The sequence below is a fragment of the Mirounga angustirostris genome, unplaced genomic scaffold (assembly GCF_029215605.1).
Source record: "Mirounga angustirostris isolate CCGP_5_RB_7025 unplaced genomic scaffold, mMirAng1.0.hap1 SCAF_6, whole genome shotgun sequence".
NCBI lineage: Eukaryota > Metazoa > Chordata > Mammalia > Carnivora > Phocidae > Mirounga > Mirounga angustirostris.
This window is the reverse complement of record NW_026991714.1, coordinates 66693039-66718836: the sequence shown is the minus strand read 5'-3', so window position 1 is coordinate 66718836 and position 25798 is coordinate 66693039. Positions and strand designations below refer to the sequence as shown.

At 45.3% G+C, this 25798-nt stretch overlaps 1 protein-coding gene across 3 annotated transcripts in view; it reads right to left on the bottom strand.

The window, feature by feature from the left end:
- Positions 1–6690: 6690 nt before the first annotated feature.
- ACBD3 (acyl-CoA binding domain containing 3) overlaps positions 6691–25798 on the bottom strand; it is a 37359-nt gene continuing 18251 nt past the window's right edge. Inside the window, exons 2-8 of one of the 3 annotated variants that reach the window (XM_054508118.2) lie at positions 24894–25035; positions 24095–24235; positions 20377–20535; positions 18303–18477; positions 14632–14818; positions 12157–12453; positions 6691–8822 (exon numbers count right to left, since the gene is read on the bottom strand). In XM_054508118.2, coding sequence (XP_054364093.1) covers positions 8611–8822; positions 12157–12453; positions 14632–14818; positions 18303–18477; positions 20377–20535; positions 24095–24235; positions 24894–25035 — 1313 coding nt within the window. In that variant the 3' untranslated portion in view covers positions 6691–8610. The remainder of the gene's footprint in view (positions 8823–12156; positions 12454–14631; positions 14819–18302; positions 18478–20376; positions 20536–24094; positions 24236–24893; positions 25036–25798) is intronic. The other 2 variants (XM_045877628.3, XM_045877629.3) reach the window with 2 other exon arrangements.

Genomic DNA, 25798 nt, shown 5'->3' with positions numbered 1-25798 from the left:
GGTTGAGTGTCCGACTCTTGGTGTTGGCTCAGGACGTGATCTCAGGGTCGTGAGATCGAGCCCCATTCAGCGTGGAGTCTGCTTAAGATTCTCTCTCTTCCTTTCCTTCTGCCCCTCCCCCCTCTCAAAAAATTATATATATATATATCAGAGATTTATTTTTTTTTAAGATTTTATTTATTTATTTGAGAGAGAGGCAGGCAGAGGGCGAAGGAGACTCCCCACTGAGCAGGGAGCCCGATGTGGGGCTCAATCCCAGGACTGTGGGATCATGACCTGAGCCAAAGGCAGACACTTACCCCCCTTAGCCACCCAGGCGCCCCTGTATCAGAGATTTAAAGACGAAAGTACACAAAGGTACATAAGCAAAATGATATAGGTACATGTTCATTTAGGTCAAAATTTTAATGCAAAAAATTGGAAACAACCTAAATATCTTTCATTAGTGAAGTGGTAAAACCCACTGAGAGGCCAAAAATAAACACCTATGACCTCTGCAAGGGTTCCAAGACCAAGCAATGGGAAGACCAGTCTCCTCGACAAACAGTCCTGCCACAACCATATGGCCACACGCCAGAGAATGAGACTGGACCCCAACCCCTTCCATAGACAAACATTAGCCCCAAATGGATCAATGACCTAAATTTAAGACCTAAAACTAGAAAGCTTTTTTATTAGAAGCAAACACAGAGGTAAATCTTCATGACTTTGGATTTGGCAGTGGATTCTTAGATTTGGCACCCAAAGCAAAAGCAATAGAAGAAAAAATAAGATACACTGGGCTTCATACAAATCAAAGGCTTTGGTACATCAAGAGACATTATCAAGAATGTAAAAAGACAGATTATGGAATGGGGGAAATTATTTGGGAATCATGTATTGATTCAATATTCAGAATATATAAAGGACACTTACAACTAAATAACAAAAGACAGCCCAATTTAAAAATGGGCAATGGACCTGGAAATGGGGGAGGTGGGTGGGGGGATGGGGTAACCGGGTGATGGGTATTAAGGAGGGCACATGATGTGATAAGCACTGAGTGTTATATGCAACTGATGAATCACTGAGCACTACATCTGAAACTAATGATGTACTATATGTTGGCTAATTGAATTAAAAAAAAAAGATCTAGAAATGGCCAACAAGCACATGAAGAGGTAACTGACATCGTTGCTTATTAAGGAAAGGCAAATCAAAGCCACAAGACACCACCTCACACCCACAACAATGCCATAAAACAAAACAGTAAACAGCAAGCGCTGGAGGACTTAGGGAGAAATAGGAACCCTCCTCTATCGCTCTATTGGCAGGAATGTAAAATGGTGCACCACTACGGAAAACATAGTTCCACATAAAATTACCATACGACCCATCAATTCTACTCGTAGGTATATACCCAAAATAAGTGAAAACGAGTACTCAAACAAGGACTTGTTCACAAATGTTCATAACAGCACTATTCATAATAATCAAACGGTAGAAACAACCCAAATGTACATCAACTGACGAATAAACAAACTGAGGCATACTCATAGAATGGATTATCATTCAGCCATAAAAACAATGAAGGACCGAGACAAGCTATAACTTGGATGAAACTTGAGAACATTATGCTTAAAGTCCAAGAAGATACGAAATGTCAAATATCACATGATTCTTTATATATGGAATATCCAGAACATGCAAATCCATAGAAACAAACAACAGATTAGCAGTTCCTGAGGAAGAGGAAAGGGGAGATGGGTGTGATTTTGTAACGGGCATGGGTATTCTTCTAGGGCAATGAAAAAGTTTTAAGAGAGGTGGTGGGCTGGGCACCTGGATGGCTCAGTCGGTTAAGCGTCTGCCTTCAGCTCAGGTCATGATCCCGGGGTCCTGGGATCGAGCCCCGCATCGGGCTCCCTGCTCAGTGGGAAGCCTGCTTCTCCCTCTCCCTCTGCCCACAGCCCTTGCTTGTGTGCTCTGACAAATAAATAAAATCTAAAAAAAAATAAAGAGGTGGTGGGTGCACAACAATGTACACACTAAATGCCACTGAACTGTACATTTTTTTTTTCAAGATTTTATTTGAGAGAGAGAGCACGAGTGGTGGGAAGGGGCAGAGGGGGGGAGAGAGAGAGAGAAGCAGACTCCCCGCTGAGCAGGAAGCCTGACATGGGGCTCGATCCCAGGACCTGGAGATCATGACCTGAGCTGAAGGCAGACGCTTAACTGACTGAGCCACCCAGGCGTGCTGAACTGTACACTTTAAAATGGTTAACTGTACATGATTTTCACCTAACACAATGAAAAACAAATCCAGGGCGTCTGGGTGGCTCAGTCGTTAAGCAGCTGCCTTCGGCTCAGGTCGTGATCCCAGAGTCCTGGGATCGAGTCCCACATCGGGCTCCCTGCTCAGCGGGACGCCTGCTTCTCCCTCTCCCACTCCCCCTGCTGTGTTCCTGCTCTCGCTGTCTCTGTCTCTGTCAAATAAATAAATAAAATCTTTAAAAAAAAAGAAAAACAAATCCAAGTGAAGCTCCTATGTATTGATATAGGAAGATTACCAAAATAAGTTTCTAAGTGAAGAAAGCCATAGTGTATTAGGTAAGGGAGAATGTATAAATGTCTACCTATTTCCTTGGATTTCATATAAAATTCAAAAGCATTCTGCAAAACACTATTATCTCCTTTTTCTGGCAATGCACATTATTATGGAATGATAAACCTCAAAATCAGGGTAACGATTATCTTTGGGAGGAAGAAAGAGCCAAATGTCATCAGGAAAAGGTACACAGGGCTCAAACTCTCTCATTCCTGTTTTATTACTTTGACAAGATCCGATGAGCACGAGACAAAAACAATGACCCATGTGACCAGTGTGGGTGGTGGGTACGTGTACTCTTACTACGCTCTATACCTTTTTGTATGCTAGAATTCTAGAAGTCAAGATTAGGAAAAGAACACAGGAAGGAATTTCCCAAATGATAACTATTCTTGGTGGGAAGTTTATCATTTTAGTTTCACGCTTTTCCATCTCTGTATACTGTCTAAATTTTCCACAATAAATGAGGACTCCTGTAATGGGGAGAAGATTAATGAAAGCTACGGATTTCAAAACTCAGCCAACAAATGCAGTCTAACTGTGCACTGGGAGCCATGTCTGTTTCAAAGTAGATACGCCCCTCTCTGAGTTGTGGCTGGACACGTGACCGCCCAGCAGACACTGCCGCTGGAGGGGGCCGTGGGACTAAGCGCTCGCTCATGGAACAGAAATAAGGGTTCTCCCTTTAAAATGGGGCATGTATCCCTGCCTCTCCACTCCCACCTCCCTCACTGAACTGGGGATGTGATCCTGGCAAGCCTGCTTCTAACCAATGCGTATGAAACAATCCCATCCCGTAGGATGGTGAAGAAGCAAAATTAAAGAAACTTGGGGCTCTCGATCACTTCACGAAGTCCTGAAACCTACCCGTCCTGCACCACCTGCCTCCTGTGGCCTGTTCATAAGCTTGAACTATCTTACTTGAGCCACTTTATTTTTTTAAATTTAATTATATATATATTTTTAAAGATTTTATTTATTTGACAGAGAGAGACACAGCAAGAGAGGGAACACAAGCAGGGGGAGTGGGGGAGGGAGAAGCAGGCTTCCCGCTGAGCAGGGAGCCCGATGTGGGGCTAGATACCCATGCCACTTTATTTTTGAATCTCTGTTGTCCCAGATTAGTTGGCATCCTAACTAATAATGCCAGGGACAACAGCTTAAGGTTGTGCCTTCCATCTCTGCTACTGGATACCATTTAAGAGCATGGAACTACCCATCTTTTTTTTTTTTTTAGATTTTATTTGAGAGAGAGAACAAGAGTGAGAGAATGAGCATGAGCAGGGAAGGTGGGAGAGGAAGAAGCAGACTCTTCACTGAGCAGGGAGCCCAACATGGGGCTTGATCCCAGGATCCCGGGATCACGACACAAGCCAAAGGCAGATGCTTAGCTGACTGATCCACCCAGGTGCCCCACTACCACTCTTTTATAAAGGCAATGTAAGCTCTCTCAATCAACCTAGAAAATAATGCAATACTCGAATGTAAATCCCATTAAGACTTTTCATGAAATATGACAGGCTAATGATTAAATGTTCATACAGAACAGAGGTTCAAAAATAGATAAGAAAAAGTATCCAAAAAGGGGGAGATTTGTCGTGTACAAAAATGTTTTAAAACTACAGTAATTTATAGTATTAGCACATAAGTGGTCAGATAAATGGAACAGAATTTAGAAGCAGATATATGTATGCACATATATGTGTGTATATGTATATACATATATATGGAAGTCATAAAAGAAAAAAAATGAAACTGACAATACAGATTATAACGTCTATGACCAAACACAGACACATATAAATAGACCTAACGCCATAAACAAAACAGAATAGCAATAAACTGGCAGAAATTATATAATAAGATATATATATAATGAATGATCAGTATACAAGCTATATTTTTAATGCTAATAAATCAATATAAAATTATCTAACTGAAAGATGGGTAGAGGAACACAAACAGGCAATTTATAGGAGAGGAAATACAACTGGCCAATAAAAATAGATGCTTAATCTTACTAGTTATCAGAGAAACACATATGAAGATGAAATTTCATTTTTCACCCATCAGACTGACCAAGACTTCAGTCTGGCAATATGGAATGTTGACAGGGGAAAAAGCAGTATTCTGCAACACTATGGAGCTGGAAGGGAAATTAGGTCAGCCACTCTGGAGGACAACATGGCAGGTCTATTAAAAAAAAAATTGCACAGACCGCGTGAGCCAACAATTCCACTTCTTGGTATCTACCCTTGAAAAACTCATGCAGACGTGCAGGAAGACACGTAAGAGAGCGTTCACTGGCACAGCACTTAGAATAAAAAAAACCACAAGGAACCTAAAATGTTCAATTAACAGAAAAATGGCTAAAGAACTACTCTATGGAAGAAACCCAGCAGATTAAAAGAACAGAGTAGACCTCTACTTAGTAAAAGGGAAAATTCTCCATGAACACAGACCGGAATTAAAAGTTACAAAATGCAGACCTTATGAGAAGCATGTTTACATCTCTCTATTCTGCCACACACACAAAAAAGTTATGTCACCTTCAACTGGAGATATTTAAGTTCATGATTTTGGTAAAGGGTAAAAACTGTCAGAATTGTACAAATAGGACATTAAAGAAAGGTGAAAAAAATCAGTGCATGTAATCACATTTGGACTGGCTCTTTCCATAGACTCGTGAGTCAAGTGAGCAGTTCAGGGCCAGGCTGAACGGAGCAATCATGCTCAAGACTTTGTTAAAACCACAAGAAAGGAATTGACTGCTCCAATTTTTACTGCTCCCCCACGTTTGATGGCCCGAGTCCAAACGCCAAGGTCAGTTCTGGAAAAGTCAGCCACTTCGTTTCCTGGTACTTAAGTATCCTAATCAAATCACAACTTATTAAAAGTGGCATAACAGCTAATAAAAATGGAGCTAATGCTTCTTTCATTACAAAATAAATCAAGCAAAATAATAAGCACCTGAAATAAGGACCACGTAATAAATTCCAAAGAAGAGTGTTGGAAGGACAGTAATCAACTCATCTTAAAAAGCTGCAAGTATGTGAGATAAAAGTCCAAGTCTGATTAATACTATGGAAATAAAGTTCAGACTGGTTCTCCCCCAAGGAGATCACATGCACACATTTTTAGGTTGCTGACGGAAGTGCTGAACTCAGCTCAGCTGGGGAAAGACGACACAAAGACGGTTTTGGTTGCAGACTGTTGCACTCCGAGCCCCCAATGCATTCTTAGCCATCACTTATGATTTTGAACTGGTTGCTTCTCCTCTTCCATAAGGCAGATGGTCAGTACTCGGTTGCACGGCTTCCGAGATGTACTCACACACCAACAGCTCTCCGTAAGTGTTCACGGTACCCCAACACGGCAATAAAACCCCAAGATGACCAACTCCTTCTGTCTCTCCCAATCTCACACAAGCAAACGAAATTTGAGGTCCAAGTCAGCCTGCATTTCGGGGGTGGGGGTTGTTTTTGGAATAGTTTCTGGCACTCCACATTATCCTGACGGGGGCACTCCCCTGCTTACTGCTTTGCAGGTGCCAGACCGTGGAAAATTTAGAGCAGGGGGTCCCTGTGAACTTCAAGGAACACGCTACGCAGCACATGGTTGTGTGGGGAATAATCTTCTAAGTCCCCTTCAATAAGAAAAGCCAGTGCTTTCCTTTCCACCAAAGTCTGAACACTTTAAAATCTTTCCTAACTCCCTGGAGCAATTCACAGCAAAAACTGATCAGTCAGACTGGGGCGCCTGGGTGGCTCAGATGGTTAAGCGTCTGCCTTCGGCTCAGGTCATGATCCCGGGGTCCTGGGATCGAGCCCCACATCGGGCTCCTGGCTCAGCCGGGAGTCTGCTTCTCCCTCTCCCTCTGCCTCTCCCACTGCTCATGCTCTCTCTCTCTATCTCTGTGTCTCAAATGAATAAATAAAATCTTAAAAAAAACAAACAAACTGATCAGTCAGAAATAGTCTTGTTGTTGGTTTTCAACTTTTTAAAACAGAAAAGGTCTTTTGGGCCACTTCTCGTCCTTCCAAAATGAGGAAGTGCAGGACTAACGCTTCAGAGAGTAACTGTAGTAATGAAACATCAATGGATTACAGATAAACATTTTAATTGATTAAATATATTATTTTCAAGATCTTTTTGAAATCGCACTTGTACTGTACTAATCAACAGCCAAAGGCAATAAAAAAGTTTAAAACCAAAAAATGTTCTGACATGAGCACATATGACAGGAACCACTGCTGTGTAAAGTGACATACACTGCTCCCGAGAACAATGATATTTTTAGAAGATAATTTACCTTAACATGTGCAAGGACAAATCTGTAATCAAAGGCTGGGAGAAATATATATTAGTGCCTGCTTTTTAAAAGTTTATTTTACATTTTAAATACAGTATTTTCTCATTAAAAAAAAAAAAAAAAAGCCAAGAAGTGCCTAACCCCATGGTTTCTCTACCATATATACATGAGAGCTGATGGAGAGCCTCAAAGTGTTCTAGACAGAACAGTATGGACACCTCTGAGCTGGAACTAGTGAATCAGAATTAAAAAACACAAATTAAGCACTGCTTAGGAGAAAATAATCCAGTTTCTGAGTAACCAAAAGAGAACAGAGTTAGGTATGTACAAAACCAGGTATTAAAAAACAGAAATGCAGCACACAAAAACCAACAGCCCCTCGTGTAGTGAACCGTATATACCGCAGCTAATCAATGGAGACCCTCCTATGAGAAGTGATTTATGATTTGAAATTGTAAAAATCTAAGTATTTCAGTAACAACATATAGTAACATTACGTGTGTATTGCCGTCTTTGTCACTTTCTAGCTATACCACCCCTCCCCTCTGAAAACAAGAACCTCTACACTAGTCGATCACTTATACAAACATGAGGCAATTAATCCATATTTGTTTTCAGTAAGGAAAACAAAAATGTACCTCTTCCCATCTATGAAGACATAATACAGATTAAAGCAATAAAAAAACTTAAGCATGGGCGTTTGCGTCTCCAATCCTCTCTAGTAAGCAACTCCAAACGGAACTGTGTAGGGTCTGTGCCTAAGTATTAACACACGAAGAAAAAACGGACTGTCTCTGGCAGTCATTCCCACTGAGTGCAATGTTACTCCGCACACACCAAATTATATTTGAGTGATTTTATATATTTTAATTCAGTAGGTGCCAATTCGAGTTTATAAAACCCCTACCTATCTGCTTGTGTAGAAAACAGTTTCAATTTGAGGTACTCTATAAAAGCCCAATCGAGACAAAAAGGAGTTAGTTCTGCTTTGTTACCGGCAGAGTGAGGACCAGAGGAAAAGCAAAAGACCAAGCAGACGCTTGCTAAGATGGATGTCTGAGGTGTTCTAGGTGTCCTGATAGTTCAATTATCAATCAGCTCTGAACATTCTTAAGATTATCTCAGAAAATAATTCTCTGTCATACAACTCTGAACTGAACAGCTGCACTCAAAGCAAAAACAATCTGGGTTGTTCAGAACAAAACCGAATTGAGGCAATCTGTCTATGATCATCTGTGAGGTCTTGAGTTTTTAAGCTTTAAAAATGATGACCTTCATCAAAGTCAGCTGCACCTCAAGGAGACTACTGACAGGATGTCCCATCAGCAGTCACGGTAACTACGGGCTCTCATAAGACACATGGAGCAGGCAGCAACGGACTCACCATCGGCCAGGTGGGGTCAACGTGGGGAGGTTTTATTTTGGAGACCTTAAAGATTTAACACATAGCTCCTGTAACTTCAGCATCCATTAGTGACTCTGGTGGTCAGCACCCAAGGGCTGGAGGGCTCTGAGGAAGCCCCCGAGCCCCAGAGTATTAATGCTAAAGGGTCTCAAGGGAACCCCGAGTCCCAACAAGAGTTCACCAGCCATCAGACCAAAATCCAAGAGGGTAAACACTGACTGCAATGCTCCACAAAAGTCAAAAGAAATTCCAAACTAAATGCTGTCTTCTGCCCAACCCTAGACTCCAGACTCTGTAACAACATCTTTATCTAGTATAATAGACTCTGTAGTAGACTGACTTTGACCTCCACAAAGAGTAGGAGTTGTCGAACTTGAGGAGGTAGACCCCTCTCCCTGGGTATTGGTGGCTGCCGGCATACACTTCTTCGTGACAGTCCCGCCGGTACACAGGCACAATCTCGTCCAGCAGAGGCTTGGCGGCGTGCTTTCTGGCTTTCTCTTCACTACTGACGTTTTCTGTGAGACAGAATGGAGACACGTCAGTGAACAGATCCAGGAAAACCACATTTGCATCAAGCACTGCAACCCCATCCTTCCTCTGAGAAACGGCTCATCAGGAATTCTCTGAAGCCACTCTACAATGTACACGCCTGTGAGCACGTCCTGGCTTCGTCTTTCGTTCATTTGTTCGTTCCTGTCTCTGAGCAGCTGCTAGCTGGGGGTGGAAGCAGCCAGCATCTCGCTCTCCCTGGACCACCGCTCCCACTTTGGAGCCCACTCTTCCCTGGGGACACCCACTCGATTCCTCACTCCTCCCGACAGGCGGAACCTCGCTCATCTGATCAGCACCGAGGAAAACGATGCTCCTGTCCTCTTCCTCAACAATATGAAAGTTCTCTCTGTTTTAGGAAGGGGAAATCGAGCTTCTGAGGACTATCATGTTCTGTACATCTTAGCTTTGAGAGTAAAATGAGGAAACCACAGCAGAGAGGTAGGTATTCAGAGACACTCTGAAAATCCATTCCTTTCGCTATAGGCCTGTGTCAACCCGGGGATGATCCCAGTGGCAAAAAGTGAGCTCTGATTCTAGGTTTGTCCCAGTTAATAGTTTCTGAACTGTAATGATAGGTGGTTAGGGAAAAAAACCCTCTGGAAACCTACAGGAGTGAGAAAATTATGAACCAGCTTAAAATCTCAGTTTCACATATTAAATATAAACAACCTCAGGCAAACAGGTCAGAGGAATATGCAGTGCAAAAGATAAAAGACTTTCGGGTCCATAACACGGCAGAGTGAATTTTGGCAACATTGGTTAACTGCGCGGTGACGGTCAGTGGCCACTAACAGGAATTTAAACAAGGCAAGTCTGAGAAACTCTCATGGTCTAGAGGAGCTGAAGGAGACAGGATAACTAAAATGTGGCATCCTGGATGGGATCCTGGAAATTAGATGAAAACTAAGGAACTGTGAATACATATGGACTTCAGCGAATCATAATGTATCCACATTGGTTCGTTACTGATGCTGAACGTACCACAGTACAAATGGGTGTTAACACAAGGGGGAACTGGGTGTGGAGTACACAGGAACTCTTTGTACTGTCTTTGCAACTTTCCTATAAATCTAAAATTATTCTAAAATAAAAAAGTTTACTTAAAAAAAAAAAAGCAAATGACATTCTGATAAATAGGCCCAAATCAGATTTGCTTCATCATAGCAATACTTAAATATCTTTCATTTGCAAATGAGAAATACAGAGCCATTCAAAATGCAAACTATTGCCTATAAGGATATCCATGAAACAGATTACTGTTCCAGTAATTCAAGATCCAGATTTTGTTCAAAACCTGTAAAACTAAAGGTTACTGAGACAGATGACCAATGCATCTTTCATCAAGTTAAGCAAAGACCTGGGACCTGGCAGCAATAAAGACGGGAAGAATCAGAGCACAGAATGGGAGTTATCAGCCACACTTCAGAGAGAACAAATTCCTGTAGCTTCCAAGACCAAATGGAGAAAAAAAAAAAACCCCAAAGCAACAAAAAGACTGGACTGCTCTTCCATCTTAATCCAAGCTAAAAGGACCCCCATAAAATGCACTATGGGGACAAGACGAGGTGGCATAGTGGCCTTCATAAGAAGCCATGGGGACACACGCAGCCTGTGAGCTAAATCTTCAAAAAGGAGAGTTATGCTCACTCTTCACAAACAACTCTTGGGAGCAATAAATCCTCACTGTTGTTTCAGTTCACACAGGGGTATTAATGACTTAGTTTCAGACAGAAATGATTTTATGATTAGGACTAGCCCGAGGACAGGTAAGTCCATTTCCACCTGAGGGATGTCACACACGAACGCAAAGATCAAGGGTATGCCGTGGCTCTCGCCTCGAGAGAGGCACTGGACCCCGGCCATGTTTACTGGCGCCCCACCCAACATCAGTAGCCAAAAATGACCCTCATCGGACGGCTCACACTAGGACAACCTCCCTTTGGAGACTCTCCAGCAGGCAAGCCAGGAGAAACAGATCATCTCGACCTACTTCTTAGCAGACTTCTACACTAGCCACAAAGCTCTTTCGAAGTACAACAGTCTGCACCACAAACCTCCCTTCCCAGACATGTGCAAACAGTCTGATTTTCATGAGTCCCTGTGGCACATCAGAGATGCCAGTCCCTGGTCCTGACATTGCTCGGGGGCACCTGCCATGGGGGTCGGGGCACCTGCTCGGGGGTCTCTCTTGTCTCTGCTTGCTCTTTCCTCACTCCTGTGTTTTCCCTTCCAGTTCAGTCAGCAGTATCTGTGGGCGATGCTTCACCAGGCTCCGGACCTCAGAGATAAAGGCCACGGGACACAAAGCAGCCCCTCAACGACACGGGCCCACGCGTGTGTTGCCATATGTGGCCCCAGGGGGCCTGGTGTGCGGCACGTGTGGTGCCCAGATCCAACTGCGAGCCTCCACAGCTGCCTGAACTTCTAGCCTTCCTCCACAAACCTCTGACAACTACCTTTTTCAGTGTATCCCAACGTGATCTCTGCGAAACACTACCAACCGTCTTCAAGCTCGAGCAGCTGGTCTGCAAGTCACCCCAAAGGTTACAGTTCCAAGAACCGAGAGGCTGCCGCTTCACTCCCACGGCCAGAGCACTCCTTCCACACGAGCCTCGGCCAAGCCGACCCAGGAACTCAAGTGCTCACTAGGTACGTACCAAAGCCCTGAGCTCTACCTTTTCTGCAAAACAAAATTAAGGAGACCATCTTCTCCATTAATATGCATACATTTTACAGTCTCCTTCCTAGACTGAGAGAGTTTAAACTGTTCTTGGAAACACTCCATTTTGTCCACTTGGGAGAAAATAAAAAATTATACTTGTGTAAAATGGGGAAGAACAGCTGACTTTTTTTTTAGGTACAATGTTCTGGTATGAGTTTCTGTATTTACACTAAAAAAAAAAAAAAGAGTAACGACCTAAAAAGCTAATATCAGAACTGTAAATTTAAATAAACTCCAGAACTGGCAGAATTTCTTGCTTGCTCTTTTAAAATTTTTCAAAATGATCTTGCACATTTGGCTTTCCAACACAAAGTGCTGGAAGTAAAACAGTACTGAGAAAGCAGCGACATAACATGTAATACACTGCCAGACAGACCCGCCGCGCACTGAAACAACGGCATGTTCGGACCCCAGGCCCTTCTGAGAGGCTGGCCTGTCTCTCAGCCTTTCCAGCTGAGGTCCCACTTCTGAAGAGATGAATCCCTGTCCAGAAAGAGTTAATCAGGATAAGGGTGGCTGACACAGGAACCAGGCCCTTCTTGCCAACACACACCCCAGCACTTGTCAGTACGGACCCACGGCTCTACCTTCCTCCTCCTCGTCATCATCACTGGACTCGCTGACATGCACGCTGACGGCAGTGTTCGGAGAGTCTGTCCATTCAAAGTACACCCCAAAGCCAATGTCATAATTGTCTGTAGCAAATTCCCAAAAGAGGTATGATCCTTCTTCATGGGTGGGGACTCGAACAGTGACCACTTCTCCTCGGCCCACTGTAATCACGGAGTCTGCATCCTGCCGAATCTTCTCTTTAAAGTCTTTGATCTGGGGTCGGGTCCACATGGACGGAGCTGCTATCGCTGGAAGAGATTCTAAAGGCAACAGGAATTACGCTGAAGAGGATGAGCCTTCACCTGCAGGCGGCCAACTCGCATGGGACCCCTGCCCGGCCGCAGTGAGGTGCCACATGCCATCTGGTCTCCCTGAGGGTCAGGGACTCAGAGGAATGTCCGGGCTCCCCAGCCAAGTGTCCCCCTGAACTGCAGCATTTACCAAAGTCACCAGGCATCAAAGGTCACCACACCACTTCAAGGAACACACGCAATCCACAATCTTAGAAGAGATTTTTCTCTACACTCTGATTATGTATGAGAATTTGAGACTGACCTTGGAAACCTCCTAGCTGGAGCCAGGGAAACCTAATAATGAAGAGTGTCTGGACTTAGGAATAAACTCACTTTTGGATCTGGACAAGGAAAGCTGGGCTTTGACTTCAGTCTCTCTGTCAAAAAAAATAAAACCCTTGACCTCTGAGGATCCCAAAGTTCCAGGGGCTATTCTAAAGGAGCTCACAGAAACAGAAAAACTTGGACAGGATGACACCGCTAGGGACCGAACAGAAAGGGGGAAAGTCTTCTTGCTGAGCAGCGTCTATGTGCACCAGACCACTCAGCAGGTTTTTCAGACGCAGTTGCAGAACCTTTAACAAAAGATTCATTTGGGGGCGCCTGGGTGGCTCAGACGGTTAAGCGTCTACCTTCGGCTCAGGTCATGATCCCAGGGTCCTGGGATCGAGTCCCACATCGGGCTCCTGGCTCGGCGGGGAGCCTGCTTCTCCCTCTGACCCTCTCCCCTCTCATGCTGTTTCTCTCTCGCTCGCTCTCTAAAAATTAAATAAAATCTTTAAAAAAAAAAAAAAGATTCATTTGAAAATACTGGGAGACCTGGGGCACCTGGCTGGCTTAGCCAGCGGAGCCTGCGACTCTTGACCTTGGGGTCATGGGTTCCAGCCCCCACATTGGGTGTGGAGATTACTTAAAAAAAAAAATACTGATAAACTCTTATAAGGATAAAAGGGAAGAGAGGTTAAACCATGGGATTTTCAAAGTCTTATCCAAAGCTGCTTTCAGTTACTTACTCTAAAAAGACAAGGCAGATGTCTGAAACCAACTTCCTTACGAACCACACCACCACCCAGCCCACCTTAGTGTCAAGTCTTGCTTCGGCTTTCTCGGCTCAGGCTTCTCTTCCCCAGGAAGCCTCTGCTGACCTCTGCCACTTGGTCACAGTCCCCACATCACACACTCTTGACCTACATAGTGCCTCTCTCCCCACCACAGCCCTTACGTGGCTACGGTTTACATCTTGTGTGTCCTTCTCCCTCACGTTGTCCCCCTACGCTCAGAAAATCTTCAGTCAGTTGCTGAAGGAACGAATGAGCTGCCCGTAAAAAGCTAGACCTTTGAAAATGCTAAGTTATCTTCTGGTACTTTAGTCTCAAAAAATACTGCAATATTTGGTAGGCAGCCTCCAAGATGCCCCTGACCCCGTGATCCTCACGTCTCGGTATTCACGCACTTGGGAGGTCACTGGCCACAATGTACCAGGGTTGGTACGTGTGGCCAACAGAATACTGTGCAAGTGCCGATGTAGGACTTCCAAAGTTAGAGTGTGAAAGACACTGCCACTTCTGCCTTGTCCCCTCGGATCACGTGCTCTGGAGGAAGCCAGCCACTGCATCCAGGACGCTCAGGCCGAAGGACAGGCTTCGCAGGGCAAGGAACTGTGGCCTCCTGCCAACAGCCAGCCCCAGCTTGCCAGTCATGGAGGGAAGCACCATGGAAGCAGAGCCTCTGGTGCCCGTGGAGCATCCACCCAACTCCAGTGCCAGCCAGCATCGTGACCGAAATCCCATGGGACCAGAACCACCACCGCTCAGCTAAGCTGCTTCCCAAAACCCCAGTAATCTTACCCGCTGTGTGAGACAGTAAACAGCTGTTACTGGAAGCTGCTAAATCTGGGTACGATTTGTCACATAGTAACAGATAACCAATTCACAACCCAAAGTGTCCAAAAGTCCTCTGACGTGCTCTTCTCTGCCTATTCTAAGAGTCACCAGAGGCATCGGATTCAGACTCAAAAGGGTACAAAAGCATTCAACTCTCACAAATATGTGATTGCTCTCCACAGCCAGTGAGCCTGACTCCTGCCTTGCTTTCCATGAATCTCAGTTATGACATCTGGATGGACACACACATGCCAAACCATACCTTTGGGTCCATTCTCCAAGGCTTCTTCCGCAGCTTCTGGTTCAAGTTCTTTCTCTGGGTTGTCAGTCTGAGTTTTGGCCTGTCCATTGACTGACATCCTATCGCCCGGTGCCGCTGCGTTCACTTTTGATGACGCAGGCAGAGAAGCCCCCGCGACTGCTACTTCCTGCTGTTTCTGTAAGGCTGCCTACAAGTGGAGAAACAGTGAAGACACACTGACCAGGACGGCTAAGGATGGCATACTTGCCCTGGAATGCACTCTGACCCCGTGTTTTGTCCTACTAAAGCACTGTGCTTCAAGAAATTACTGATAGGGGCGCCTGGGGGGCTCAGTCGGTGAAGCGTCTGCCTTCGGCTCAGGTCATGATCCCAGGGTCCTGGGATCCAGCCCCGCATCGGGCTCCCGGCTCGGCGGGGAGCCTGCTTCTCCCTCTCCCTCTGCCTGTCCCTCCCCCTGCTGTGCGCTCTCTTGCTCTGTCAAATAAATAAAATCTTTAAAAAAAAATTAGTAATAGACTTTTATCAGTTTTATCTTATCTATGATGAGTATTAGTAGGACAATACCGAGCCAACAGCTAAAAATGCTGAAAAATTATCATGGACAAAAACCTGGGTTACGTTTTTGTGACCTAAAGATCATTAGAAAAACTAACCAGGAAAAATTAAAGTAGATAGAAATAATCAACCCCAAAGACAATTATACACAAAAATTGAACACAGTAACATTTGCTCTTAAAACCGACAGAAGAAAATCTTGATAAAATTCAGATACATAAAATCTGAATCAGGAAAATTAAACTTGGTAGTAATATATGATCACAGAGGAAAAATCACGAAGGCAAAAGCTGTAATTAGTAAAATCCGATATGGGGCCCCAAAGTAATCAATTAAGTATGGGTGATTACTCTAATATGGACAAAAATAATAAATGAAATCTTCACCATAAACTATACACAGAAAAACATCACAATTGAACTGAAAACTGTTAATCATGTTATAAAAAATATCAACCTAAGAATTAAACAGGCTTACAAAATGGAGCTTGAGGCCAAAAGACTTTCTTAATGACAATTCATCACTGTTATTAAAATATGTACATTCATAAAAATGGAATCAAAATGTCCCAAGTCAAAATGGAAGAGTAAAAACATCTTAAACACAAAGGACAACTATCTGGGGACATTCCCCTCTTCTATCAAGACGGATATTAGTATTATTAGATATACCTAAGTGTTGTTACTTAAGCAACTTTTGAGGAACCTTTGAATTATATATAAAGAAACATGTACAAATCATAAACAAATGTACAACCTGATCATTCTTCATAAAACAAACATACCCACGTAAGCAACACCAGGTCAAGACATTATCTGCATCCAGAATTCTCCTTTTGACACACTCCCCGACCCATGCTGCAAGGGTCACAACTAAGCTGACTTAAAACACTACATATCTTTGCCCATTTTTCGACATTTATATATATAAACGGAATTGTATAATAAATGTTCTTTTTTGTGTCTGGCTTCTTTTACTCGACATTATTTTTGCAAGGTTCATCCATAAGGTTATAAAGTAATTGTATTTTGTTTGCACTGCTATGATATTCCATTGTGAAGATATAAAATTTATCCATTTTATTGTTGATAAACATTTGGGCATTTAAGTAACTCTACATTAAAACATGAAGTCATAACTGAGCTTACGTTTATAAAAGTAAAAAATAAAATAATGAAACAAAGAAAACATAGGAAAAAGCCTTTATAATCTCACGGTTTAGGGATAATGACATATTTCTACATACCTGTACACAAATTCAACATATCATCTACAATCCAATTATTTCCATGAACAGCAACGCTTTCTTCTGTGGCTAACGCAGGCTGGTAATATATGTAAGATTTTAAAATACCTCCTTTCAAGGCCTAGATTCTCAGTCATTCCCACATGAGTTTTCTAGAAAGAGTACCAGCTTCCCGAAAACGTGCATACAACCAAAACAAGTAGGCACACTCAGAACATTCATTGTGCGATAGGACAGCTAGAAAAGCATTTCTGTGGATGATCAGCAGGCCCAGCTCAGATGGCTGCTCTCCAGGAGGCCGTGCTTGAAATCCTCCAGCAGAGTGAACAACTCCCTTGGGGATCCCACTGCCCACAAATATACATCTATTACAAACAGCAGATCATTATGATTTATTTACATCGTCTCTCATCTGTACTTCGGGAAGGTTTTAAAAGCACAGAAAGGTACAGGAACAAACACCCACGTAACTACACCTCCAAATGAACAAGTGTTAGCACTCTGTCATTTTGCTCAGTATTTATACAAAAATTACTACTTTATGTTCCTTCCCCAGTGCCTTTCCTTCTCCATTCCCAGAGACCACCAGTCAATGTGTAAAACCGAGTTCCATCACTGTAATCTAAATTACGGATTCCAGATCCTTCTCTTCCACAGATTCTTGGTTTGCCCTACTTGACCAAGTTTGTTCTCACTAAATGACAGCAACCTATAAACAGGGCAGGGCGTGTGAGCTATCCCACTGGAAAACCATCTCAAAGCCCATCTCAAAGCCCTACAAGCAGGAAGAGGGAGTGGTACGCTCAAGCAGAAACAGGCTTTCCAGGACAGAAAAGAAATCCCTCAGAAAAGCCACTTACTGTCTTGAATAAACTCTGGGGTGACATCCTTTTCAGCTTATGAACGACACAAAATTGCAAGCCTTTTAACTTCAAGGGAAAAGGTATTTTAAGTAAGGATATTAATTTCCAGAGAATTTAAAGAGGTTGGCAAAACAATCAAGGTCACTTCATCTGACAAGAAATGTTGAGCAACTATAATGTCGCACACTTTCTTCCTGTGGACTGACAGGTCATTACTACTTTCTAAGTGGAAAGTAAGGAAGTAAAACTTCGCCAGATTCACCCCAAGAAGGCATTAGTGCCTCTGCCCTGTGTGAAAAGGGAACACAGATCAGCGATCTGCCATACGTACACAACACTTTCAAAGAGCAACTCTTTTTCTCATTTTGGTCCTCTGAGAGTTCAGGGAGGTGAGCGGGATCGGTACCGGGATTTTTTTCTCCCATTCCCGCTCACTGGGAGAAAAGGCAGAAAAATCAGAGCAGTAGGTAACTTGTCTGATATCAAACAAGGTAACGGCAAAGCCAGGACTGAATCCAAGTGTTACCCTGCTCTTCTTCACCCCACGCTCTTCACGCTACGCCACCTACGCCAAGTCCCTGGGGGTAGGGAGCTGGAGGGACTAGCACTGTGGTGCAGGGGGGCACAGTCTCGCTCTAGCACGTCACGCAAACATCTAGATGACCAGCCCGCAAGACCCGCTCACAGCCTGAGGGGACCGGTCCTCCCACGGGCAGCTGCCCCGGCCTAGGGCCGCCCACTGCCTGAAGGACACGGCAACCTAACTTGAACACGAATCACCCAGGATCACCAACAGGGTCTGCCCCAGACTCACCGGAATGACACCCGGTGCGCACGACCCCCGGATGCCCCGTGGTCACGTCATTTTTTGCCTCCATGTCACCTGTCTGCTTTCGTAACTGCCCGTGCACCCCAAGTCTCCCCACAAGGCCCCTACGAGTCACGTTCTCCTTCGAAGCTAACGGCGCGGAGCAGCTGAGCCCGGCGAGGAGGGAGCCCCGGCGCACCTGCTGCTGGGCGAGCTGGGCCTGGTAGAGCTGCTGCATGTACTGCTGGTAGTGCTGCTCCTGCAGCTGGCGGACGAGCAGCTGCTGCTGGTCCAGGCTGCCCGGGTACTGCTGCGCCGCGTACTGCTGGAACTGCACGGCCGTCTGCGAGTTCAGGGCCGCCATGATCTGCTGCCTGAAACACCAGAGACACACACTTGTCGGGCCGCGGGTCACAGGTCACGGCTCGTGGCCAGAGCAGACGGCCCCGTGGCTGATCTGTACCACTGGTCACCCCGTGTAAGGACTGAGCCGGGCATGCCTTCCCACCCACATGTGGTGCCGCAGGCCCAGAAGAAAGGCTTCAGAGAAGCCACTGGGCCTCTCTCTCACTTTTCACTGAGGGTTTTCAAGGAAAATCTGGGATGGAGAGGGAGAAGGATTCCCGTGTCGGATCCCCATCGTCCCCATCGTAACTACGAACGGTCGCCGGGCCCCGACTGTGCGCCAGGCGCCGTTTGCTTGCAGGTACCAGCCACCTGGGAGGAGACAAGGCTTCAGACGGGAGGCGGTGCCGGCGTTCGGGAACTTGCCCGAGATCACTCTCTGGGAGCGGCCAGAGCCGGGATGTGGTCAGGCAGGCCGGCATCAGCGCGGACTCCCAGCAGGACGCTGTCAGAGGGCACCCTGTCATCTACGGTGGGGGCGTGGGGGCGGTGGGGGGACACAACACAATGACGGTTACATTCAGCTGCCGGCCACGGCTTCTCTACCTGAACACTCAGAGAGCCGGAAGAGGCAGGACAGAAACCAGAATGTGTCACGAGCGGCCCTGGTAAATATAAGTAAAGCCAGGGAAACTCTGCAGCTCTCAGGCATTTCATTTAAAGCCTGCCTTCGGGGTGCCTGGGTGGCTCAGTCGGTTAAGCATTTGCCTTCGGCTCAGGTCGTGATCCCGGGGTTGTGGGATCGAACCCCATGTCAGGCTCCCTGCTCCGTGGGGAGTCTGCTTCTCCCTCTCCCTCTGTTGTTCTCCCTGCTTGTGCTCTTTCTTCCTCTCTATCAAATAAATAAATAAAGCCTGCCTTCCAGAACAACACTGAAAATAGTATCTGAGCACACTTGGTTTAGAGACAGTAATTTCTGTTATTATAAATTTCATTTTCTCTCCTACAGGCACCAAAGGCTTCCTACCTCAGTTATGTGACCAACTTAACAAAGTTCGGAAAGCCATCTCTCAATAGACAAATAAGTAGACAGATGAGATAAAGCAAAATCTCACAAAGTCCTGCACTGAACCCGACACGTGGCCCATCCAGGGCGCTGCCTGCTCCCAAAGATGTAGCATTCCTAGTCTCTCCCCAAAGCGGAATGAGGCCCAAGGTTGCTCTGCAACCAGCACTGAAGCCTTTCTGAGGAGCCGCTGAGAGATAACGAGACATCAAGAGACTGTCATACTCTGGTTTCCTCTAGACGCCCCCCCGGCCCCCCCCCCACCTCAGACCTTCCTCCCGCACGTGCGGTGTCAACCCCTTCCTCCCTGTCCCCACAGCTCCCTCCTGAAGAACCAGTCCCTTGTGATGCAGCTGCTCTCACAACCCTGAACGAGAGATGGTTTCAGGCCCCATCCTCTGTCCTGGGGCTCTATCCTGGGGACTCTGTCCTGGGGGCTCCATCCTGGGGCTCTGTCCAATTCCGGCCAGTCTGTCAGACGCATGAAATCCCGGACCACACAAATCCACACCAGGACAGCCTCGTGTCCACCAAGGCAGAGAACAGAAGGGGCGAGACAGACATACAACTGGGAATCGAGACAAGATCACCAGGACCCAGGGACAGAGCCAGCAAGCCACCTCAGCTCCTGCTCTAGTCCCTGGGTCCTGGCAGCTAACCCCAAGCCCTTTCCTTTTCGCCACCCACTGAAGCTTGAGCCGAGGCCCCCTGGGGAACGTGACAGACCACCGGTACAAACGGCGGGAGCCGAGGGGCGTGCACCTCCCAGCACACAAGTCACAGAGTTCTCCCAAGGCGCGGCGCCCGGAGGCCGTGGCGGTCCGGCTCTCCCGCTTCAACACAAGCAGTCCGACCCGCTTACTTCTGCTGCTCCAGCCGAAGCCTCTCCTCTTCTACTCGCCTCCTCTCCTCTTCCTCCCGCCTCAGCCTTTCCTCCTCCTCTCTCCTGCGCTTCTCCTCCTCCTTCTGCAGACGCTCTCTTTCTTCCTCTTCGCGCCGCCTCCTCTCCTCCTCTTCCTTCCTACAAGCGAGGACAGACAACGGTGAACCCTGTACAACAAATCCTGCTTAAATATCACTGAAGACTTTATTTCCCAGTGAAAACTGACACACTCGGAGAGAACGAAGTGGTCATATTATCGAAATTTGAAATGCATACACTCGGCTGGTAATTTATCCTGTGGGGTCAATCTCACAATCCGCAAGAACACGGCAGAAATAATTACGGCTGTGTGGCAGAAGAGAAAGGTGTCCACCAGTAAGAGACCACTGAGATCATGATATGCCCACCCTGAAGGTTTCCCTCACCTACGCTCACAGCGTCACAGGCTTTCCGTTCCCACTTTTTGCTGTGGTTGTAATTAAGCTTGCACGAGAAATTCAGCCACATGCCTGCCTACCGTCAAAGTCTGTGCTCCGCGAGGGCAAAAGCTGCCTATCTCCCAGTGCTCCAACCTTGGAGCTGAGCACAGTGCTAGAAAGAACAAGCCCTCAACTCATGTGTCTAAAATGAATAAGGCACCCCGAAATGCCACGTGGCCACAAACAAAACCCACGACTATATGGCCTGACATGCACTTAATATACTTGTTTAATGAAAAGAGCAAGGAAATAACAGGAAAAAGGTCTGCAAAGAAACACCTTAACTGGGGGCGTCCGGGTGGCGCAGTCGGTTCAGCGTCCAATTTTTGCTTTCGGCTTAGGTCATGATCTCAGGGTCCTGGGATGGAGCCCCCCATCAGGCTCCAGGCCCAACACAGAAGTCTGCTAAACTTTCTCTCTCTCTGTCCCTCCTCCATGTACTCTCTCTCAAATAAGTCAGTCTTAAAAATACACCTTAAATGTGTCCTTTCTCATCTATTGAGAGAAGAGAACGATTAAAAGCAAGGTGGGAGGGAAGGTTTTCAGTCTGTGCGTCACATACTGCCATAAATGAAAAATATTTATATTGCATGTATCTGTATATTACTTCTGAAATTTTAAAAAATGTCAAAGCTTTGACTTTAAAAGAGAAATAGAAGAGCTAGAAATGCAGGTGCCGCCTCTATCCAGCTCTCGCCTGCTCTCGGCTCCTTTCCCGGGGGGAGCACAGACCCCACGGCAGGAGGAGCAGGTGCGTTGCCGGCTGAGCGCGGTATGGAGGGCAGGATGGCTGAGGATGGTACGCAGGTGGTCTCTGAGGATCTGAGGGGACACCATTTCTTGGTCCTACAAGAACTGCTCGGCTTACCCCATTTTCCTCCCCAAACTCCTGTAAGTGATGAACAGCACATCGGAGGCACAGCCAAGGCTCAAAACAGCAATAACATGACCTACTTCTAACCTGTCACAGCTGGGAAAGGGCAAGATGTTCCACAGCCAGAGCTGGGCCTGTAGGACCGAGAAAGTCTAGGCTTAAATGCTTTCAAAGGGCGCCAGATGGATTTCATCTCACGAAAGAAGTGCATTTTTTAAAAAGATTTTATTTATTTGAGAGAGAGTGAGAGAGAGAGAGCATGAACAGGGGCAGAGGCAGAGGGAGAAGCAGACTCCTCGCTGAGCAGGGACTCCGGGATTATGACCTGAGCCGAAGGCAGACGCTTAGTGACTGAGTCCCCAGAAGTACATTTTTAAAAGGAAAAATGCAGTTTTACATGTTAAGATGACTAACTTTTCAATTTACCACTAAGAATCAAAACTTTTTCTTTTTTTTTTGAGCAGCAAAGCGAGGTTTATTGATCGATAGTAAAGTGATAGCACAAAACTCCCAAAGAGCTCCGGAGGGACCCAAGAGGGCCCCAAAAGTTTTACCTGAATCAAAACTTTTCCTTTGGATAAAAACAATCTTCCTTTGGATAAATGTCTTTTTTTTTTTTTTAAAGATTTTTTTTTTTTTAAAGATTTTATTTATTTATTTGAGAGAGAGAGAATGAGAGAGAGCACACGAGAGGGGGGAGGGTCAGAGGGAGAAGGAGACTCCCCGCCGAGCAGGGAGCCCAATGCGGGACTCGATCCAGGGACTCCAGGATCATGACCTGAGCCGAAGGCAGTCACTTAAGCAACTGAGCCACCCAGGCGCCCTGGATAAATGTCTTCTGAAAATGTTTTTATTTATTTATTTGACAGAGAGAGACACAGTGAGAGAGGGAACACAAGCAGGGTAAGTGGGAGAGGGAGAGGCAGGCTTCCCGCTGACCAGGGAGCCCGATGCGGGGCTCCTGCGGTCCTGGGATCATGACCTGAGCCGAAGGCAGATGCTTAATGACTGAGCCACCCAGGTGCCCCTGAAAATGTATTAAACTACTTCCTATCACCTTAAACAGGAATAAATTACACCTAGTGCTGTCTGTTGATGACTCAGGAGTTATAACTACACACCTAAGAACTGTCTATGTCCTAATACTGTGATGGAAAGTTTATCTTCGTATCAGTGGCCCCTGACTGCTATGCTTTTTTTATAATTCTTGTGTCTATTTTTCATGGTTTCTGTCTTCTTCCTATCAGGCTGTTTTCTGTTCCAGTCCTGGTTAAGGTAAGAAAGCAGAGAACCAACAGTTTCTAAAGTAAGTATCTGAGGAAAAAAACGGCTTTATAGTGTCATTTTCATTCCTCAGATATTTCAGATAATCAAAGTTATTGAAAATATAACCTCTAGATAAATAAGGTGTTAACTGGGGGCACCTGGGTGCGCAGTCAGTTAAGCATCCAACTCGGTTTCGGCTCAGGTCGTGATCTCGGGGTCGTGAGATTGAGCCTTGCGTCGGGCTCTGCGCTCAGCAGGGAGTCTGCTGGGGATTCTCTCTCCCTCTCCCTCTGCCTCTCTCCCAGCTTTTGCTTTCTCTCTCACCCTCTCTCTCAAATAAATAAAATCTTAAAAAAAAAATGTGTTAACTGTAATGCTGTTGAATTCACAATCATGACAAAAAATCCCATCAAAATAAATAGTGTATTCAGCAGCATTCCCACCCACCGCCTGGAAATAATTAATAAGCCATCTGGGAGCCAGAGCCAATATGGATGTCTCCATAAGGCCTACCACATAGCACAGGTGACAGCCAGGATATGGAGCATAATGTTCTAGAAGCTCAAGGGAAACAACAGCAAAGAGTGTTTCCCTTTGGGAGGGGAGAACTATGGTGGAGCTTGCTCAAAATCTCGGTGTAACCAGGACAAGAGGAATGTTGCCACCAGATGGAAGCAGCAGCCCCCTGCCCCCCAAATTCCTAGTATGAATACCTGCTCACACAAGCAGGTTTGAACAACTGCCGTAAGAAGTGGGGGTCTAGGGGCACCTGGGTGGTTCAGTCGGTTAAGCATCTGACTCGATTTCGGCTCAGGTCACGATCTCAGGGTTGTGAGATCAAGTCCTGCGTCAGGCTCTGCGCTCAGTCTGCTTGAAATTCTCTTTCCCTCTCCCTCTGCCCTTCCCCCTGCTCGTGCGCTCTCTTTCTCTAAAAATAAATAAAATCTTAAAAAAAAAAAAGGGGAAGTGGAGATCCATAGGCAGTGGGACATGTGATCTAGAACAGATATTCCATATGGCAAAAGCATCAGGACCGGGGCTGCACAGGAATAAAGTACACCGTATCCTCGAACTTCACCTTTTCTTTTCTTGTTCTTCCTTCTCTATCTTGTGGGATGCAACATATGTTGAAAAGAGATGGCAACACCTATTTAGGAGCTTGACAAATTCTACCATGGCGTCCTCTTTAGACATGTTTCCCAGGGCCGCCCATTCTCTCCTGGAAGGAATAACAAGAAAAGTCATTACTGCCTCTTCCTAAGAGAGTAAGAATGTGATTTAATTTAAGCCTAAATGTGAAAAATTCTCAACGACAACTAAAATGCAGCATGATTCTACCATAAGCAAAAAGCTAAAAACTCAAGTTTCAACAAGTAGGCATTATTGATGTATTAAATTATGTGTGCCACACACAATCCACACCTACTGCTGTAAACTACAGTTCAGCTGCACTGCTGGTAACTTCCATACAAGCAAAGGGGTATCTGAGTGTGACTTTCCTTTTGTCACATTTTAGTCTTAACTGAATACAGTTCTCAGGGCACTGTTTTCTGTCACCACTCTGTGTATGTCCCAGTAAGGAAAGCAATGATTGTGTATTTTAAGTGGCTGCTTTTAATGTTATTTAGGAAGAATCAAATGAAGTTGTACTTGTCTTATGTTCATAATCAGATGAGTAAACTTCTTCTGTATTATTTATCCATAAACCTCTCCAAGCCAAAAACAGATACACATCTGAAGACTCCAGAAGCTGCAAGCAAAAATGGCTGTTTCAGTCTTCCTCTAAGCTAAGGAACCAGCCGTTTGCATCTTAACCGATTCACTCTGCGCTCTTCTTAACACTACTCTAAGGTCATTATACAACAAAACACGGTTACCTCCTGTCATTCCCCAACACATCAAAGAATCCAACCTCAGGACAAGTGTCTGGATTATATGGACCCATAAGAACCTGCTTATGCAGTGCCACAAGCTTCAGTTTTTCCTCATAAGTTGGATGAAAGGCTTTGCCATCTTTTTCTGCAAGATAAAGAAACATGAAAACAATTAGAATTGGCAAAAAAACGTATTTTCGGTGTTCTACATTGAAGGTCCACTGTAAGGGATGCCACACACGGCCTGTGATGGATACAAATCTTATGGTGGCATTTGTATTTCAAATACAAAATTTTAACAGTCGGAGCCTAAGACAGAAATCCTTTATGCAGAGATTTTTTCCATGAAGCCGAGTACCAGTATTTACGTTCAAACTTCTGCAGAGAAACCCATCTGTCAAGCTAACAGTCAGACACACAAACTGTTCTGCTGGACATCCTCTACCCATTCAAAAGTTGTGTAACAATCGTTTTTTAAAAGTTTAAAAAATAATTTTGCATCAGTCACCTTTAAGATGATCACGCGTTAAGAGGTTACGCGTACCTTGAAAGGCTATAGTCAAACACATCGGTCCCACTGAGGCAGTGCGATGTGGTGAAGGGGCTCTGAAATGAGAGGTAAATCTCTCAGATCTTTCCTAGCTGTCAGACACTGAACCTCTCTGTTCATCAAGGAAGTGAGGAGTCCACTGCTCCTTCAGAGGTAACGGGGTAGTATCGACGATAGCTAGCAGATCCTTTCCCCTCCTTCATAGCATGGTTGGCTCTGGCAGGCTCCAACGGGCAATGAAGAGTGAAGCCAATTTTGACCTCTAAAGACTTAGCTACCACCACCATTCAAAGCCGTATGAAAGTGGGTGCTGGTAAAAATGGGAAATCCTTAGAGAACAGTTCTGCTTCTCTGATAA